The 20,337-nt window shown below is 39.7% G+C and overlaps 1 protein-coding gene across 1 annotated transcript in view; it reads left to right on the top strand.

Moving 5' to 3' along the window:
* LOC134329582 (FERM domain-containing protein 7) overlaps positions 1-16,367 on the top strand; it is a 39,014-nt gene extending 22,647 nt beyond the window's left edge. Inside the window, exons 2-12 of the mRNA XM_063010864.1 lie at positions 208-312; positions 1,706-1,748; positions 3,453-3,531; positions 5,068-5,165; positions 5,414-5,528; positions 9,107-9,254; positions 9,391-9,486; positions 14,031-14,194; positions 15,032-15,100; positions 15,190-15,265; positions 15,342-16,367. Of these exons, the coding sequence (XP_062866934.1) occupies positions 208-312; positions 1,706-1,748; positions 3,453-3,531; positions 5,068-5,165; positions 5,414-5,528; positions 9,107-9,254; positions 9,391-9,486; positions 14,031-14,194; positions 15,032-15,100; positions 15,190-15,265; positions 15,342-16,367 (2,019 nt within the window). The remainder of the gene's footprint in view (positions 1-207; positions 313-1,705; positions 1,749-3,452; positions 3,532-5,067; positions 5,166-5,413; positions 5,529-9,106; positions 9,255-9,390; positions 9,487-14,030; positions 14,195-15,031; positions 15,101-15,189; positions 15,266-15,341) is intronic.
* Positions 16,368-20,337: the final 3,970 nt, after the last annotated feature.

The following is a 20,337-nucleotide window of genomic DNA, read 5'->3' on the forward strand; positions in this document are numbered from 1 at the left end:
TTGAAAATTTTTTTCTCTTTAAAGGGGCCCTAATACGCCGTCGTACATTCTGCACATTACAACAGTATGGCTTTACAGTATATGAGTGCAGGTGCTGACCTGACCTGACTGACCTGTCTGCAGTGTTGTTTTCCACTTTAAACAAACAACCTACAGGCAAGTATTTAATAATGTGTTTTGTTTTGTTTTCTTTCCACAACTTAATAGCAAAAGATACTTGGCTGTGACTTCTTCAATAAAGTGTGTGGTCACCTAAAGCTCCTGGAGAAAGAGTACTTCGGCCTGGAATTTCGCCACCGTAATGGCAACTATGTGAGTAATGCATTTGCCTTTTTGGAATTAGTTCAGTCTACTAACTAGTTATTTATAAGTCTCAGAAATCTAAGTATTGGGACACACCTTCTAATTATTGAATTAATGTGTTTTCGCCACAACAATTACTAACAGTTAATAAATTATATTATTATATAAAGAAACAAACATCAGTTGAGGCTTACTTGACCAACATAAACCATACAAACATGCCCAGCCATACAAATGCTTTTTTGACTGAATAGGCACAAATTCCCACATACTTTCTTCAAAGTCTTGTGAGAAGGCTTTTCAGAGATGTGGCTTCTGATATAGCTGAAAATATCACATAGAGTTGCAAGTAACTAGGTAAAAATGATATGGCTTTTATATACTGATACGATAACATGCTTTTTATTGATTTACTCCATTGCAACATAATCAGTAATAATCATATTGATGATAAACGTTATTTAACACATCATCATCTAAGCTGTTTTTTTTCCTTAGTAAGCATAATACTCATAGACAGTAGTCCAAGAACACAAATAAGACCCTGGTAGAGATACACTGAGGAGCCAAAATATTAGGACCACTTGCCTAATATGTCGTCAATCCATCTCTGATCTCCTCAATTACATCTGGTCCTGTGGTATCTGCTATCAGGACACTACAGATTCTTAAACATCTGTACTTTTCGAAGTGGATCATTCTACAGTGCATTTTGGTGACATCTCTTTTTTCATTGCTTTGATGTCAAGTTCCTGTGCCTTAGTGCAAATTGTAGATGCTTTTGACAGTTGACTTGAGTTAACATGGGCACTTTGACAAGCCTACAACTTATGCAGCCTCTTACCCAGAAGGGTTTGATGCACACGTGTTGTGACACATTCTCCTCAGCACCTGTATTAAAATGATCTGCAATTTGAGCCACAGTAAGTCTTGACAGCTGAACAACCCTAAGGGGTCTTTATTTGTCTTTTTAAAATGGCAAAAGACTTAAAGATACAGGGGAGGTTCATTCCACCAGCTGGATGCTAGTAGAGTGAAGAGCCTTAATGTCTGTCTTCCTTTAGTCCTAAGAGGTAATCTAGGTGATTAAGATGAGCCAGACCCATGGCTCAAATGGTAAGAGACACAGAACAGAGGTTTAATAAGTGTTTTGAGGTAAGTCAGGGTTGCTTCATTTTTGCCTTTGTAGACATGCATCTTTGTTTTAAATTGGATGCATTGCTACAGGAAGTCAGTGAGCACAATATAAAAACACACAGCCTGCTGTTAAAGAGTACGGTAACAAAAAAACATGAACGTAATTGTGGAAAACTGTTCTATTAAGTGTTTTTGTAATTATTAACTCAAATATATACAGTATATGGTTACCAAAATATACAAATGATGAATATTTATCTTTTAGGTGTGGCTTGAACTTTTGAAACCACTGGCAAAACAGATCAAGAGTAAGTATATGGTATGAATATAAGTTGATTTGAGACTGAATATTTAGCAAATAATATGTATTTAAGTACAGATGTGGACAAAAATATTGGTTCACTAATCTCTTAATTATATTATATTCATAACACTTAATTTTACATTGAACAGGACAGAAACGTAACTTTATTTATGAATAAACATTATTAAAATAAAATCTAAACTTTGTTATGGGATGGGGGGCAGGGGGTGAACCCAAGAGCAGAGCTCCTGGTTTACTTACTTTAGTGTAAACAGTGAATGTGAACTATTATACCAAAGAAAACAATGTATGAGGTGTGGAGATGAACAGTGTTTGTGTGCTTTCACAGTTGAGTACTTTATGCCAGATTCGAATTGGCAACCCCCACTGAACCAAGGAGCAGGGCTTTACCACTGCTCTACAGGGGGAGTGGAAAAACAGGTGGGGGAAAAAGCACTCCAAAAAGTGGCAGTAAAAAAAAAAAATAATAATAATAATAATAAAAAAAAAAAAAAAAAAAAAAAAAAAAAAAACAACACGGGAACGGCAAACAAAGGAGACGCTGAAAATGGTGTACTTAAAGTGAGACAATAGTAAGCAGATAAAGTCCAACACAAAACTTTCCTCAGCCTTGAGACTGAAAACAATCCTTTAACTAAAATGTTTCTGTTCTCAGAAACTAAAGACAAAGACAGTGAGCTGAACCCTTTAAGTTCAGCTCACGCCTTTCACCCAGATTTTCCTTTTATATATTTTTTTCCTCTGTTTCAGCTTTCTGTTCTTTTCTCTCTTTTCTTTTACTTGTTTGTTGTAGTTTTTTTCTTTCCACCTTTTCTGCTTGTTACCATACCGTCTGCCCCTCTACAAAGGTGCAGCACTGAGCCATGGTTTGGGTGAGCTTTTTATGCAGACCCCAGCAGGTGTGTCTGATCAGCAATAATTAGCAGTAATCAGTGCCGGGGCTTCTGGGAAATGGAGTTCTGAGAGCTGCTCCCAGCTGCTTTCTTACTGCGCCGCCCAGGCCCCCTGCTGGTGACCGGCAGCATGGACCGACCCCTTACACTATCTTTCCACTTATTGAAGTTTGAGAGGTGCTGACGTCCAACTGGAGGTTGGCTCTTTCCACAGATGTTTAATAGGATTCAGATTGCAGATTGCAGGCCACTTTCTTCTCTTCCATTCTGATGTGTGTTCCGAATCATTATCCTGAGCACAGTGTGTTCTGCTTTAAAACACCTTGGCACCACGGTGCACTGCACAGATTAAAGGCTCCCAGTGCTTGAGACAGCAAAGCAATGTTTCACACTAGACATGGTGTTCTGTGGATTAAAAGCTTCATTTTTTTTCTGTCAACACAAAGTTGGTGTAATCTACCTCTAATTTTAATTGATCCGTCAAAAGAACACACTTCCAAAAGGATTGTGTTGTCAACATGCATTTTTGCAATGTTCATTCTGGCCTTTTTGTGTATGGCGTGGAGCACAGTGGTCATTTTGTGCAATCTATGTCAGAATGTCTTTATGGAATAGTCAAAAATTTAAGTTTTTTCATTTCATTTTGGATTTGTTCCAATACAAAGCAAAGATACACCTACATATTTTTCTCAAACAACTTACCTGGGTAATTAGTAATTGATACCTGGGTCATATGTAATTTTTATCATCATCATCATCATCATCAATAACTATTATTTACTCTTTTGTGTTAGACACCAGTGATCTGGCATTCCGATATATTGTCAAGTTTTTCCCACCAGACCCAGGCCAGCTGCAGAGAGGCTTGACCAGGTAAGCACCAAGATTGCTTTAATTTCTTAGAAAAGCAGCAGTCTAAGAATCTTTACCTATGCACATGTATGAGGGTTCTTCAAAAAGTTTCAGCACTTTTTTTTTTTTTAACTCAAAACAAATTGCATCACTTTTCTACAGTGTCACCTTCTGATGCATTTTTCCCAGCATCATACCAACTTTTTAATGCCATCAGCAAAAAAACGTTTTTGGTAGAGCGCATAGCCACTGATGCACCGCTGCTTTTACATCACCACGTAAAAATCTTCTTCCCCTTAAAGCTTTTTTGATGGTGCTAAATCCAGACTATAAACTCTGTCTCTCAGTCATGACGAATTACTCCTCCACCCACCCTCATCATTTCCAACCAAAATGTAAAAGTGAGGAAACTTTTTGAAGATCCCTCGTACATTGCTGTGTAAGAGTACCCCCCCCCCCCCCCCCCCCCCCCCCCCCCCATTAAGCCTGTTATTACATATTTCTCACATTAAATTATTTTAAACTGAACACGTTCTTTATTTTAATATTAGTCTTTTAACACAGTGAAGGACTTTTAGGTAACATTTTTTGCAGAACTGCTTAGAGTTGTTAGACACGATGTTAGGTTTTCTGGCATGAACTGCTTAATTCAGGTCCTGCCATAGCATCCCCTATTGGGTTCGAGTTAGGATGAAGCCTCATTAGAACTTGAATTCTCCTTAGTTTCAGCCATTCAGACTTGCTTTTCTCTTTTAGATGTCATGCTGCAATGCTCCATTAATCCTTGGATTTAGCTCAATATAGACAGATTACCTTTTATTCCTTAAGAATTATTTTGATAGGAATCGTTTCTTCACTATCATCATAAAAAAAACTTTGGTTGAAATTTCACTCTCATGTCTATAGAATATTTTCACGTACAGTTTGGGGATCAACAGATGATTTTAGATGCAAATTGTTTTTCTTGGTTAGCACTGCATGCCTTTGTGATACCATCTAACGAATTCAATTTTGCCTAGTCTCTCTTTTATATTGTGTAGCCATAAACACTGGCATTAGCCGAGGCTAGAGATGTCTGCAGCTATTTAGATGTTAGTCTGGTATATTCTGTGACTCTCCAGAATGAGCTGATGATGTACTGTTTAAGAAATTTAAACAGGCTAATATATCCATTTAGATAGATTAGCACTCACTGAGGTTTAAAGAGGACCTATAGCCTCAGAAATGACTGTATTAATTTGCAGACAAAAAAGTCTCAGCTGGATTTCCCTTGGATAGTGTTGAGTTAATTTGGCCTTGAACTTTGGCCTGTTTTAATGCGGTGCAAATTAGAATCAAGTACCAGTAACAAGCTAATGTGTTTTGTAAATCTGTCTTTTTGTAAATTGTTCCTGAATCAACCTAATTACTAAAACTAAATTGAATTTGAGAGCAAAATCAAGAGTGTTTAGTGTTTCGAAACAGCAGCAACTAATGCACAGTATTATAAATAAGTATTACTCTGTAGAGCTTTTGGGAATGCAGTTTAATGCTAACTTTTGGTATAATTGTCTCTAGGTATCTGTTTGCCCTGCAGATAAAGCAGGATTTGTGCAACGGCAGTCTCACCTGTAATGACAACAGTGCTGCGCTACTGGTCTCTCATATATTGCAGGGTAAGCACTGGCATTTTTTTCTGGCTTGTTTTTTTCTTTCTGTGGTTTTTGGCTAAAAGCCACTGCTTTATGTTTTCATTTGTGTGCCATTTTCATCAGTGACTTTGGCTAGGGTTGGGAATCACAGTACAATGAAACTGGATCAGTTGGTTTTATTAGTCTAATAAGTCCCAAGGCGGATAAAACCGAAATATAGTATAAAGTTTATAAGCCGCTTTCTATCCTCCTCTGTTTTTCTTTCTCTGTAGCGGAACTTGGGGATTATGATGACGAGATGGATGCTCATCACCTGGAGAGTAAGCAATACGTGCCTAATCAGGAGTACCTGGACCACAAAATAATTCGCTTTCATAAGAAACACAGGTACAGCACACCCAAAGTCATTTATACACATGCTGTGTATACTGATTACTGATGTTGCCCAAGGTTTTTGGATGACTTGATAGCTTTTATTTTATTCAGTTTACATATTATTAAAATTATAAAATTAGTTATAATAATTGAAAAAAAAAAAAGAATTCAAAGCCTTAAGTAATTAAAAAAGGGTACATTTGAATATTATGATTATGTAACCAAATATACTGTGAAAAAGTCATCATGACCAATAAATTAATCTCAAATAAATACAATATACATTTTCATTCTACCAAATCAGTACTTGAGATTTTCAGTTGTATTCATTCTCATTCCTGCATTTGTCCATAAAAACTTTATACTTCTGCTGTTTATTAGGATTTTAACGTCATGTTTTACACTTTGGTCACATGACAGGAACGGTAGTTACTCATTACACAAGGTTTATCAGTTCACAAGTTTATATCAAACACAGTCCTGGACAATTTAGCATCTCCAATTTACCACACTTGTGAACTGGACTGTGGGAGGAAACCCACACAGACACTGGGGAAATGAAGGAAAATGTATTATAGATACATTTTATAAAAAAAGAAGGAAAATTTATTATAGCGTATGGTACAGCACACGTACTGTACTGAAATGTGATGTGTTTTATGTACAGTACTACTGTGTATTGTTTATTATTGTTTATTACAGTAACGTCTATTCTATCACTTAAGATTTAGGGGGAAATATACTTGTATTTATAACGAAAAAGACCATTACCAAGGTTAGGTAAGGGGGTGGCACGAATTAATTCTCCTTACATGATTTCTTATGGGAAAAATAGGTTTAACTAATGAACATTTTGAATTAAGAACAGCCCTTCGGAACCAATTAAATTCGTAAGTCAAGGGTCTACTGTACTTTTAAAGCGACCCATATGTCCATTATTTTTACGCAACCCAGGCAACACAAAAAAAAAATACAGCTTATTCCCTCCACAAGGGGGCGTTCGCATACAAGTTTCAGTGTATGTGCCTGTTGAAATCGTTTGTTTAAATACATTATTATTTTTCTCTTCGACTAAGCAGGATTCAAACTCGGGACTAAATCCACTACCCACTAAGATACAGTTGGCAGTAAAGTTCTACTACTTAAATAACGAGCTCTCCCAAACAAAATCCCGACCACGCTGCTACACTGAAGTAAATGCAGTGAAATCTCGCCTAGATGAACGTGAACAGCCCCCGAATCACCTCGGCAACACTGCTCACGTTCGATAATAAGTTCTAACTTCTCCTTTCTTTTCCCTTTACTTTTCTTAAAACGTCCAGCGCTTCCTATCTCTTTTCTTATAATTATCTAAATAAATATATATAAATATACCTCTCGGGAAAACCCGACACCATACCGGCTCAATCAATGAATATCAAAGACTCAGCACCAGGTTGTTGGGAACGCGCATTAATATAGCACTAAGCTCAGGTGTCGCACATATTCAGTAATGAGCGCGGTGGCTTGTGGGAAATGTAGTCATTTTAAGCTACGGCGCGCTAGTGGCACCGATACTTATAAAAGCAGCTGATCTACTTTCAAGTAGGGGAGAGCAGTGTGTTATGGTTTATACAGTAAATGTATCATCAATATGCTATAACCACTAATGATTTAGTAATTATTGCTTTCTACTGTTAATTAGTTAATTATGTGCATGTTAAAGCCCAGGACAAGTTTTTAGGCAAATACAAAGAACTATAATAAACTTAGTCTGAAGTTTCTGTTCAGAGACAATTATATAATAACAAAACATAATTTCTCACTTTTTGCACTTTTTCTGACTTTTTGTCAAATAAAGTACACAGAATTATACAACCCCAAATCAGAAAAAAGTTGGGACAGTATGGAAAAATTGTTCCTTACATTTACCTTAACTTTTATTTGATTGCAGACAGTTTGAACCTGAGATATTTCATGTTTTGTCTGCTTAACTTCATTTCATTTATTAATAAACATCCATTCCTGCATTTCAGGCCTGGAACACTTTCCAAAAAAAGTTGGGATGGGGGCAATTTAGGGCTAGTAATGAGATGAAAAAAAACTAAATAATGATGTGTCAACAGATGATTGTAATCATGGTTTGGTACAAAAGCAGCATCCTGGAAAGAGGATCTCCAGTTTGTCAACAAATGTGTGAGAAAATGATTGAAATGTTTAAAAACAATGAATCTCAAAGAAAGATTGGAAGGGATTTGCATATTTCTCCCTCTACAGTACATAATATCATTAAACCATTCAAGGAATCGGGAGGAATTTCAGTGCGTAAAGGACAAGGGTGCAAGCTTATGCTGAATGCTCGTGATCTTTGATCCCTCAGACAGCACTGCATCAAGAACCGCCACTCAACAATAGCTGATATAACCACATGGGTGAGGGATTATTTTGGCAAACCTTTGTCAAGCACTACAATACAGAGTTACATGCACAAATGCCACTTAAAAAAGAAGCTTTATGTTAACCATGTCCAGAAGTGGCGTCGACTTCTCTGGGCTCTGAGGCATCTAGGATGGATCAACACACAGTAGAAACGTGTATTGTGGTCAGATGAATCAGTCCTTAATTTCCTTCGGGATTAAAAAAATATCTATCTATCCATCCATCCATCTATCCATCCATCCATTCATCCATCGGTTCTGGGAGTTAACTTTAAAAGGCGTTGAGTTTAAGGTTTTTTTCCATAAGGATGTATGGGAAAACCTGTAAATGCGTTCCATTGTCCTGTGGAACATTTTTGGCTAATGTAAAATAATGGTGTTGTTTGACACTTACACACTGAAAATAACACAAGTATAATATAAAAACACTGAAATACAATTGAAAAAAAATTGAATTGAACAAAAATTACTCCTTTACTTCTTATTGTTTAATTTTTGCTTCTTAATCGTGGAGATGCTTGATCTTGGAATACCGTATTCCATTCAGTAAAGGCACATTCACATGATAGCAACAAAGTCACTTTTACGCTGGCTGTGCTGTTATTTCCTATGGAGTGTGGCGGTGCACAAAACTTAACGTGATTTATTGTACTAAAACAATAAATGAGGAATTTCATTAGTGGAGAGAACTTATGATCAGCAATAATTAAGAGAAGATTAGTGTTCCTGTGCCTTTCTTGTAATACATTAAGTCACGTTAAGCTTTTTTTAACGATAAGCATTTTAGACTCTTGGAAAAGCTGATTCTTACATTTTTTCAGCACCCCGAGCTATAACACAAGTTTAAAGTAAAACAGTGAGGAAAATCCAGCTATACACAGATACATGTGAAGCCTTCAGAGTGAAATTGATGGTTGTTCCACACAAATGCAGATTAGTCTCATATTTGCACTTTGATGACATTTTACTGCACAAGTCGAGTGCTGAACAAAGTGGCAGTTGCACACACGTCGAGTTTAAAGAAAACACTGAGTTTAAGGGTACAAATTTCTCGACAAAGGCCATCAAGATTTTGAGTTTAGGGGACGTCAAGTTACAAGGTACCACTGTATTAAGAATTATACTATTACAATTTATTTGAAAAAAAAACCCCTTAATTTTACTTGTATACAGAGGTCACACTCCAGCCCAGTCAGATGTTCATTTGCTGGAGGTAGCCCGGAAACTGGACATGTATGGCATTCGACCACATCCTGCCAATGATGGAGAAGGCATGAGAATCAACTTGGCTGTTACTCACATGGGTGTACTGGTATTCCAGGTAACATACATAATACATACATCTGCATCACAGATCTTTTTTTTGTAATGCATTTTCTCCCCTTTTTCTCCCCCTTTAGCGCGCAATTGCATCATGCTTCCTCTCCGTAGTTAATTGAATTCTTCCTTGTTTTAAGGGAAACACAAAGATCAACACCTTCAGCTGGGCAAAGATCCGCAAGCTGAGTTTTAAGAGAAGGCACTTCCTCATCAAGCTCCACACAGAGGCTGGGGTGAGTATCGAAACATAGATTTAGATTGTTTTTATTACTGTATAGGGTAGTATGTGTTAAAAAAAAGTCCTGAGAAGTAGGAAACATGAGAGACGGCACATGTAAACAGACAAGTGGAATAAGTGGAGTAAGTAAATATGAAGTTATGTAATGAACTAGACACAAAGGATGTATAGTAATGGTAATAACAATCATGTTGACAGTAGCACATGGCAGAACAGAATTTCACTTCAGTGTGGATAGATGTGTTGTGTACAATGGTAGAAGAGAGAAGATGTATAAACCACATCAAGAACCTGAACCTGAACCTGAACCTGGCCGCTCAGGTGGCGCAGCGGTAAAAACACACGCTGGAACCAGAGCTGAGATCTCGAATACATCGTATCGAATCTCAGCTCTGCCTACCGGCTAAGGCTGAGCGGCCACATGAACAACGATTGGCCTGTTGTTCAGATATGGGCGGGACTAAGCCGGATGGGGTCTCTCTCCCATGACTGGTGCAATTACGACCTCTGCTGGCTGATTGATGGCACCTGCACAGAGATGAGAAAAGAGTGCTCTCAGGGTGTGTCTCTCCGTACACAACGCTGAGCTGCACTGCACTTGTCAAAGTGCAGGTGATAAAATGCATATGGCATGCTGCCCAAATGTCGGAGGGGGCATGGGTCAGCTTTGTTCTCCCCAATCAGAGCGGGGATCGGCATTGGTGGAGAGGAAGCATGACGCAATCGGGTAATTGGACACGCTAAAAGGGTGAAAAAAGGGAGAAAATGCATAAATGAACAAAAAAAAAAGAACCTGAAGCTGAACAGGACTGCTGGCAGCTGGGCAACTCAAATGTGTAACTGTTGGTACTGGAAAAGCAGTGGAAGACACCATGTCACCAAGTGTGTACAAAGGCAAACCAGAATAGAACAGAAAAGTCTCTCTTAACTGGCTAGCACTCAGTGGGCTACTGTGATAAACAACACATGTTCTAACAAAGCAACCCAAATTGGGCCAATTTGTTGCTATTGTTAGTGTGTTTCATGTTCAAAGAGGCCCAAAGGCTGGCATGAAGATTTGCAGCTGGGTCCACTCAGAATTTCCTCCCTACAATGTGTTGCCACTTTTGCCATGGGCTTGCTAATTATGGATTCTAGACCTGGATCTCTTAAAAGCTAATTTATGACAAAATATAAAAGGTTAATCTTTATAATTTATATAAAAAAAATATGGCACAATATACATAGGACAGCAAAGTGTGAATTTCATAGAACTATCACAAGCTCTTAGTTAACCAGACCAGCTTATATTTTAGACTTAATAGAAACCATTAAGACCAATATATATTTTTTAATATGGCCTTAATAGTAATATTTCCTCAGATGTCTTTTCAAATTCCACTTTTTCTCCCAATCAAGTTCCATCCAGTTTTCTTAGTTAGATCATATTTGCAATTTTTTCTGCCCCTGCACCCTGTGCTTGGCTGGAAAGAGAAGCAAATCTGTACATGCCACCTCCAACACGTGTGCAGTCACCAACCATTTCTCTTCACCTACCAGCAGCTGTTTCACACAAAAACAGATGGGTCATTCCTGGGATTGGGTGCCTTTTGGACCTTAAAGCTATTTTAAAATGAAACACTGTTTTAATTTGTTTTTCATGTTTTATTATAAAAAGGACATGTTATACTTTGCCAAACGAATATTGGTCAAGCTAAATTACACATGAACCTCATATACACAGTGACGTCCATCCTTTTATGTATTAGGCTGTAACAGGGTGGACCATACAGGGTGGACATTCTGACATAAAATTAGCCATTAGCTAGCAAGTGAGCAAAACCATGCTAGCGTAAAAGTGAATTCAGACAAAGAATTCTCTGCTTTTTAGTGTGATATTTTTAAAAATGATCAAATTGTATTTTTTTCTCATATATCCCGTAACAGGGTGGACATGTTCTGGTTGACCATATAAGACTTTTAGGATAAAATGTGGAAAAAACAACATTAAAAAGAGGAGTTAGCCACTCATCTTCCACAGTTCTTTTCCCTCTAAAAAGATCATGTGAACGCCAGGATATGATGTCAGTATGCAAAACAGCTCTTCATTTTAAGAGACAGTAGTAAGAAATAACAGGGTGAACAGCAACTTGAGGGATGTGTGAAAAACCCTTATAATCAGCAATAAAATGAAACTCATAAAGAAAAAAAATCCAAGGTTTAGTTTTTAAACAGTATTGAAAGACTGAGATATTTTCATGATTAAACCTCATATATCCATCACTAAATCAGAATGTACAGCACTGGGGACATGGGAAAACCTCTGGTATCTAAGAGGTAAGAACAGTATGTATACAGTCATTTTATTTTGGGGGGGTAGAAAACATTGTGTTTAGTATTTGAAAAGTGTTAATTACTTCAGTAAGATGTTTAGAAAATTGTATTGTTTAAAATTTACTTAATAAATACAATGATCAGTACTGGGGACACAAAAGGCACCGAATTGTAGGAATGACCCATATAATGTGTGGAGAGTCAAACTATGCCCCATATGAATCACCCACCAGCCCCAGGGATCTATAGATTTAAACTTAAACACAAGAACTACAGTGTATCACAAAAGTGAGTACACCCCTCACATTTCTGCAGATATTTAAGTATATCTTTTCATTTGACAACACTAACAAAATGACACTTTGACACAATGAAAAGTAGTCTGTGTGCAGCTTATATAACAGTGTAAATTTATTCTTCCCTCAAAATAACTCAATATACAGCCATTAATGTCTAAACCACCGGCAACAAAAGTGAGTACACCCCTTAGTGAAAGTTCCTGAAGTGTCAATATTTTGTGTGGCCACCATTATTTCCCAGAACTGCCTTAACTCTCCTGGGCATGGAGTTTACCAGAGCTTCACAGGTTGCCACTGGAATGCTTTTTCACTCCTCCATGACGACATCACGGAGCTGGCGGATATTCGAGACTTTGCGCTCCTCCACCTTCCGCTTGAGGATGCCCCAAAGATGTTCTATTGGGTTTAGGTCTGGAGACATGCTTGGCCAGTCCATCACCTTTACCCTCAGCCTCTTCAATAAAGCAGTGGTCGTCTTAGAGGTGTGTTTGGAGTCATTATCATGCTGGAACACTGCCCTGCGACCCAGTTTCTGGAGGGAGGGGATCATGCTCTGCTCAGTATTTCACAGTACATATTGGAGTTCATGTGTCCCTCAATGAAATGTAACTCCCCAACACTTGCTGCACTCATGCATCCCCAGACCATGGCATTCCCACCACCATGCTTGACTGTAGGCATGACACACTTATCTTTGTACTCCTCACCTGATTGCCGCCACACATGCTTGAGACCATCTGAACCAAACAAATTAATATTGGTCTCATCAGACCATAGTACATGGTTCCAGTAATCCATGTCCTTTGTTGACATGTCTTCAGCAAACTGTTTGCGGGCTTTCTTGTGTAGAGACTTCAGAAGAGGCTTCCTTCTGGGGTGACAGCCATGCAGACCAATTTGATGTAGTGTGCGGCGTATGGTCTGAGCACTGACAGGCTGACCCCCCACCTTTTCAATCTCTGCAGCAATGCTGACAGCACTCCTGCACCTATCTTTCAAAGACAGCAGTTGGATGTGACGCTGAGCACGTGCACTCAGCTTCTTTGGACGACCAACGCGAGGTCTGTTCTGAGTGGACCCTGCTCTTTTAAAATGCTGGATGATCTTGGCCACTGTGCTGCAGCTCAGTTTCAGGGTGTTGGCAATCTTCTTGTAGCCTTGGCCATCTTCATGTAGCGCAACAATTCGTCTTTTAAGATCCTCAGAGAGTTCTTTGCCATGAGGTGCCATGTTGGAACTTTCAGTGACCAGTATGAGAGAGTGTGAGAGCTGTACTACTAAATTGAACACACCTGCTCCCTATGCACACCTGAGACCTAGTAACACTAACAAATCACATGACATTTTGGAGGGAAAATGACAAGCAGTGCTCAATTTGGACATTTAGGGGTGTAGTCTCTTAGGGGTGTACTCACTTTTGTTGCCGGTGGTTTAGACATTAATGGCTGTATATTGAGTTATTTTGAGGGAAGAATAAATTTACACTGTTATATAAGCTGCACACAGACTACTTTTCATTGTCTCAAAGTGTCATTTTGTCAGTGTTGTCCCATGAAAAGATATACTTAAATATCTGCAGAAATGTGAGGGGTGTACTCACTTTTGTGATACACTGTATATGGGACTATAGTTAAGTTCTCACCCTGCTTGTTGTAGATGCAGTAATTCTTTTTGTTGGAAGAACAATGCAATGCATTTTCTGATATAAAAATAACCCAATATGACTTACATTTACATTTTCGGCATTTAGCAGACACCTTTATCCAAAGCGACTTATAGTATGGCAGTGTGACAGTATACAGTCTGAGCAATTGAGGGTTAAGGGCCATGCTCAAGGGCCTAACAGCAGCAACCTGGCAGTGGTTACAAGTATTTGGAGCAGTTGAATGCTGTCAATTTAGTGTATGAATTTTTGTTTTTGTAATAGCCTTCATATAGGGACATGGTTGAGTTTACCATGGCAAGCAGAGATGTCTGCAAAACATTTTGGAAGATGTGTGTGGAGTACCACGCTTTCTTTCGTCTAGCTGAAGAGCCCAAGCCACATGAGAAGTCCTTGTTTTCCAGTAAGGGTTCCAGCTTCAGATACAGGTACATCTAACAACTCAGGGAAAATGCAATTGAGAACGAACACTGATCAGCCATAACATTAAAACCACCTCCTTGTTTCTACACTCACTGTCCATTTTATCATCTCCACTTACCATATAGAAGCACTTTGTAGTTCTACAATTACTGACTGTAGTCCATCTGTTTCTCTGCATGCAATGGTCAGGACCCCCAGAGGACCCCCACAGAGCAGGTATTATTTGGGTGGTGGATGCTGATGGAGTTTTTAAACACCTCACTGTCACTGCTGGACTGAGAATAGTCCACCAACCAAAAATAACCAGCCAACAGCGCCCCGTGGGCAGGGTCCTGTGACCACTGATGAAGAAGATGACCAGCTCAAACAGCAGCAATAGATGAGCGATCGTCTCTGACTTTATATCTACAAGGTGGACCAACTAGGTAGGAGTGTCTAATAAATTGGATACGGTATTTAAAAACTCCAGCAGCGCTGCTGTGTCTAATCCACTCATACCAGCACAACACACACTAACACACCACCACCATGTCAGTGTCAATGCAGTGCTGAGAATGATCCACCACCCAAATAATATCTACTCTGTAGTGGTCCTGTGGTGGTCCTGACCATTGAAGAACAGGGTAAACAGGCTAAAAAGGTATGTAGAGAAATAAATTGACTACAGTCAGTATCTGTAGAACTACAAAGTGCTTCTATATGGTAAGTGGAGCTAATAAAATGGACAGTGAGTGTAGAAACAAGGAGGTGGTTTTAATGTTATGCCTGATCGTTGAATGTCATATATTATATATACCTTTAGATGAGTAATGAACAAGTAAAATTTGCTTTATTTGCTTTAGCGGCAGGACACAAAAGCAGCTCCTAGAGTGTGTTGGCAGTGGTGAGCACAAACATGTACCATTTGAGAGGTAAGAAGTTAAAGCATGTTTGAATTGTCTGCATTGACCCAAGTCTTTGTTTTGTTTATTCTGTATACATTGTGTTTCTGTTTTTTTAGGTCACACAGCAGACCTGCTTATGAATCTCGGCAATGTAAATCATCCCCTGATTTACTCACTGATGTATCCAAACAGGTACAAAATTAAACGATGAATAAACGCTCTTTTAAAGTGTTTCCAATTGTCTAAAAACCTGTATGCATTTCTGCAGCTCTACGAGAAGGGCCATCTATTTTCTCATCTTGCTGTTTCTAACCAGTACACAGATGTTTTTGCACGTGACCTTGGGCAATCCTGCTCCCTGTCACAACACGCTGCCTTCTCAAACAGGGCTACATCCTCAAAACCGCGTTCCATGTCCACATCTGTGGCAGAGCGTCGAGGCAGAGCGTCTCAAAGGCCCGGGGCGAGAAGACGTCAGTCCCCTAGCAGTCAACACCTGGTCTTGCTCTATCCCAACAGCCCGCACTTGCAGTTTCACCCGGTACTGCCTACTTTCCCTCTATCAACGTATCCTATCTTGGTACAAGATGACACTTCGACTTCTCTGGACCGCCTGCCACAAGCTCGTCAGAGTTCGACCCCTATAAAGTGTTTGCCCAGACAAGCAGACCGCTCCTCTTCACCTGCTTCTTCTCTGTCACCACCACGGAGACAACAGCATCTGGAGAGGTTACGTCTCTCGGGGATAGGACTAGCAGGATCAAGACTGCATCCCCTATCAGACGGAAGACTAGGTGTGGGGTTAAACAGAAGGCTCAACATGGGAAGGATGGAAGCAGGGCACTACAGTGATGACTCCACCTTTCAAAGTGGCTTACCTCGCCGAGCATCAAGCCAACCAAACGTGAAATTTCAAAAACCCACCCTTGCTTCTGCGTCTCCTGCATACGCTTCAGAGTACCGACCATTAGGATACTATCCGCATTTATCAAGACATCAGCTCCCCTCTAGACCCACCTACCTTCCTCTAAGTCCTGTCCCTTTTCCAGAAAGACCCACATCTTTATGTGTGCTTGGCACCAGCAGTTACAGTGACTCAGACTCTGACCTCTTTTATCCTTATTACTGCCCTGCTCTGGGCAAAGTAGTACATTCAGGTCCTGTTGCACGTATGCGCATCTCTTCTGGGAGTCTCCAGCTAGATGAGGAAGAAGGAGAGGAGGATGAAGAGGTTTGCAATCAGAGTGATGGGGAGAATACCACTCTTACATCTGTCAAAGTAATGAAGCTGTAGCTCTGGGATACATAATGGGCTGCATGATGTGGGCTGCATGATGGCTTAGTAAGTATTGTTTGTGTTGGCCCAACTCTGGTTGCTGTCTGGATGAAGTTAGGCATGTTCTTTTCATGACTCTTTTTGCCTGACACCTTCAAAAACATGCTAGCAGACTTTTAGTAGACGCTAGTAGCAATGTTGTCCAGAAAGACTGGAAAAGATCAAAGCAATCACAGTTTAAGAAGTCGGGTGCCAAGGATATTCCACTAGCACACCAGCACTGGGATTTTGAACTCCCCGAGTTTGAAACCCAGCTCTTCTAGTGGGCACAATTGGCAGTGCCTACAGCAGAAAAAAATTGGCCACTGGAAAGGGTGCGAGTGTTCGACCCTGTGTAAGGAGAGTACAGTCACAGACGCTGTACAGAAGTGGAGTAAAGCAGAGATCAGTGTGTGACTCTATGCATTAAACTAACCTCATGTGCAAATCCACCTAAGTATAGGCGAATAAGAAGGGGTCGGTGGACTGCGTATGCGTCAAAGGCAGTGTGTGTCAGGCAAATATACCCTCATCCATTAACGAAAGACAAACTGGCTATGCTTAATTGGGAGAACAGGGGAAGACGTGTAAGATTTTCTTGAGGTTGGATTATGGACCTCAAGAACAGCAGTGATATAAAATCTGGAACCAAGACAGAACCCAATACAAACATACCACTTGCCAATAGATTGATAACTTCCAGGCACAAAGGTGCATGAACATGTACTTTACAGGGCAAAAAGACAGGTACAAATTAATTGATGACTTTTTCATAAGTGTTGTATATGAAAAGTACGACAGCGTATTAGGACCAATTTAAAGAAAATTCTTTTTAAGTTTAGATTTTGAGAATAAAGTCGAAATGATTTCGAGATTTAAGTCGAAATATTATGGCCATAGCAACCTCCTCAGTTTAAAATGAGGGATGTTCAGCCACTCAGGTGACTCGTAACTAATGATAAACTAAAGTCGTATGGCATCGCAATAAATGGTTGTCTTGACAGGTTTAGTCGTCATGTCATGTGGATGGAAGTGTACAATACAAACAACGACCCAAAAGTAATCGGGGGTTATTGGATAACCACAGTAACGCACATTGGAGGCTGCTCTTAGCGCTTGCGTGCTGATCTAGGTACTGAGACCCGTGCTTCTCTGAAGCAACAAGCCTGTGACGGCTGCACACTCTTTGACCATAATATTTCGACTTAATTCTTATAATCAGTTCGCTTAATCTCGAAATAATTTCAACTTTATTCTCATAAAGCATTTTGATTTTATTCTCGAAATCAAAACTTAAAAATATTTTTTACTTCGGCCCTAATATGCCATTGTAAAACGTATGATAAATAGCAGTTTAATAAAAACTGTGAAAAACTTCTTTTTTTTTTTTTTTTTTCAAAACATATGACCGCAACCCTCAAGGTGCAGGCAATTTAAAGTGTGTTGTAGACAACTTCCAACTTCTAAATGTTTTTACATTTACAAAATACAATTAAGTTGGTTAGTGAAAACGATGAAAATGTTTTCTTTTTACTTTTATCAGTTAAATAAATCATGCTGGCAAATGCAGATACTTAAACCAGACAGTAAAGGCCGCAATTGTGCTGTAGCAATAAAACTGAGATTTGCTCCGAGAAACTCCTCGGTTCGAAACTCAGTGTTGCCTTCAGTCGGCTGGGCGCCATCTAGCGGGCATAATTGGCAGTGCCTGCAGCAGATACTAATTGGCCACCGTATCTGCAGGTTGGTATGACGCTGGAAAAAATGCCCCAAAAGGTAACTATGTAGAAAAGTGATGTCATTTGTTTTTAAAATTCTTAATAGTTTTTAAAAGTGCGGGAACCCTCGTAATTTGGAAATGTGTTGGCACCATGTACCTCACATTCATACCAGGATATGCCTGTCTTGCGTCCAGTGTTTATTGGTGGAACCGAATACACTGTGATCTTGGAACAGGATAAAGCAGTTAATACAAATAATGTCTGTATTACTACCGCATTATCCTATTCAAGGTCATGGTGGGTGCGATTCACTGGGGCGAAAAGGCAGGAACCACCCTGGACAGGTCGCCAGTCCACCAAAGGACAAACACACACACCTAGTGCAATTTTGTATTTCCAATTAACCTGACTGTATGTCTTTGGACTGTGGAAAGAAACATGCACAGACACAGGGAGAACATGCAAACTCCACACAGAAAGGACCCGGAACGTTTCACCTGGGAATCAAAACAAAGTACAGTGGTATCTTGAAACTCAGCGTCAATTGGTTCTGGGAGTGACGTTGAGTTTAAAATGCATTGAGTTTCAAGATATTTTTTCCCATAAGGATGTATGGGAAACCTATTAATGCGTTCCATGGTCCCCTGCAACTGCATATACAGGTCCTTCTCAAAAAATTAGCATATTGTGATAAAGTTCATTATTTTCCATAATGTAATGATAAAAATTAAACTTTCATATATTTTAGATTCATTGCACACCAACTGAAATATTTCAGGTCTTTTATTGTTTTAATACTGATGATTTTGGCATACAGCTCATGAAAACCCAAAATTCCTATCTCAAAAAATTAGCATATCATGAAAAGGTTCTCTAAACGAGCTATTAACCTAATCATCTGAATCAACGAATTAACTCTAAACACCTGCAAAAGATTCCTGAGGCTTTTAAAAACTCCCAGCCTGGTTCATTACTCAAAACTGCAATCATGGGTAAGACTGCCGACCTGACTGCTGTCCAGAAGGCCATCATTGACACCCTCAAGCAAGAGGGTAAGACACAGAAAGAAATTTCTGAACGAATAGGCTGTTCCCAGAGTGCTGTATCAAGGCACCTCAGTGGGAAGTCTGTGGGAAGGAAAAAGTGTGGCAGAAAACGCTGCACAACGAGAAGAGGTGACCGGACCCTGAGGAAGATTGTGGAGAAGGGCCGATTCCAGACCTTGGGGGACCTGCGGAAGCAGTGGACTGAGTCTGGTGTAGAAACATCCAGAGCCACCGTGCACAGGCGTGTGCAGGAAATGGGCTACAGGTGCCGCATTCCCCAGGTCAAGCCACTTTTGAACCAGAAACAGCGGCAGAAGCGCCTGACCTGGGCTACAGAGAAGCAGCACTGGACTGTTGCTCAGTGGTCCAAAGTACTGTTTTCGGAAATCTAGGTGCCAGAGTCTGGAGGAAGACTGGGGAGAAGGAAATGCCAAAATGCCTGAAGTCCAGTGTCAAGTACCCACAGTCAGTGATGGTCTGGGGTGCCATGTCAGCTGCTGGTGTTGGTCCACTGTGTTTTATCAAGGGCAGGGTCAATGCAGCTAGCTATCAGGAGATTTTGGAGCACTTCATGCTTCCATCTGCTGAAAAGCTTTATGGAGATGAAGATTTCATTTTTCAGCACGACCTGGCACCTGCTCACAGTGCCAAAACCACTGGTGAATGGTTTACTGACCATGGTATTACTGTGCTCAATTGGCCTGCCAACTCTCCTGACCTGAACCCCATAGAGAAAGTTGAGAGACACAAGACCCAACACTCTGGATGAGCTTAAGGCCGCTATCGAAGCATCCTGGGCCTCCATAACACCTCAGCAGTGCCACAGGCTGATTGCCTCCATGCCACGCCGCATTGAAGCAGTCATTTCTGCAAAAGGATTCCCGACCAAGTATTGAGTGCATAACTGAACATAATTATTTGAAGGTTGACTTTTTTTGTATTAAAAACACTTTTCTTTTATTGGTCGGATGAAATATGCTAATTTTTTGAGATTTTCATGAGCTGTATGCCAAAATCATCAGTATTAAAACAATAAAAGACCTGAAATATTTCAGTTGGTGTGCAATGAATCTAAAATATATGAAAGTTTAATTTTTATCATTACATTATGGAAAATAATGAACTTTATCACAATATGCTAATTTTTTGAGAAGGACCTGTACAGTATTTTAGGCTAATGTA

The sequence above is a fragment of the Trichomycterus rosablanca genome, chromosome 15 (assembly GCF_030014385.1).
Source record: "Trichomycterus rosablanca isolate fTriRos1 chromosome 15, fTriRos1.hap1, whole genome shotgun sequence".
In the NCBI taxonomy this organism is placed as follows: domain Eukaryota; kingdom Metazoa; phylum Chordata; class Actinopteri; order Siluriformes; family Trichomycteridae; genus Trichomycterus; species Trichomycterus rosablanca.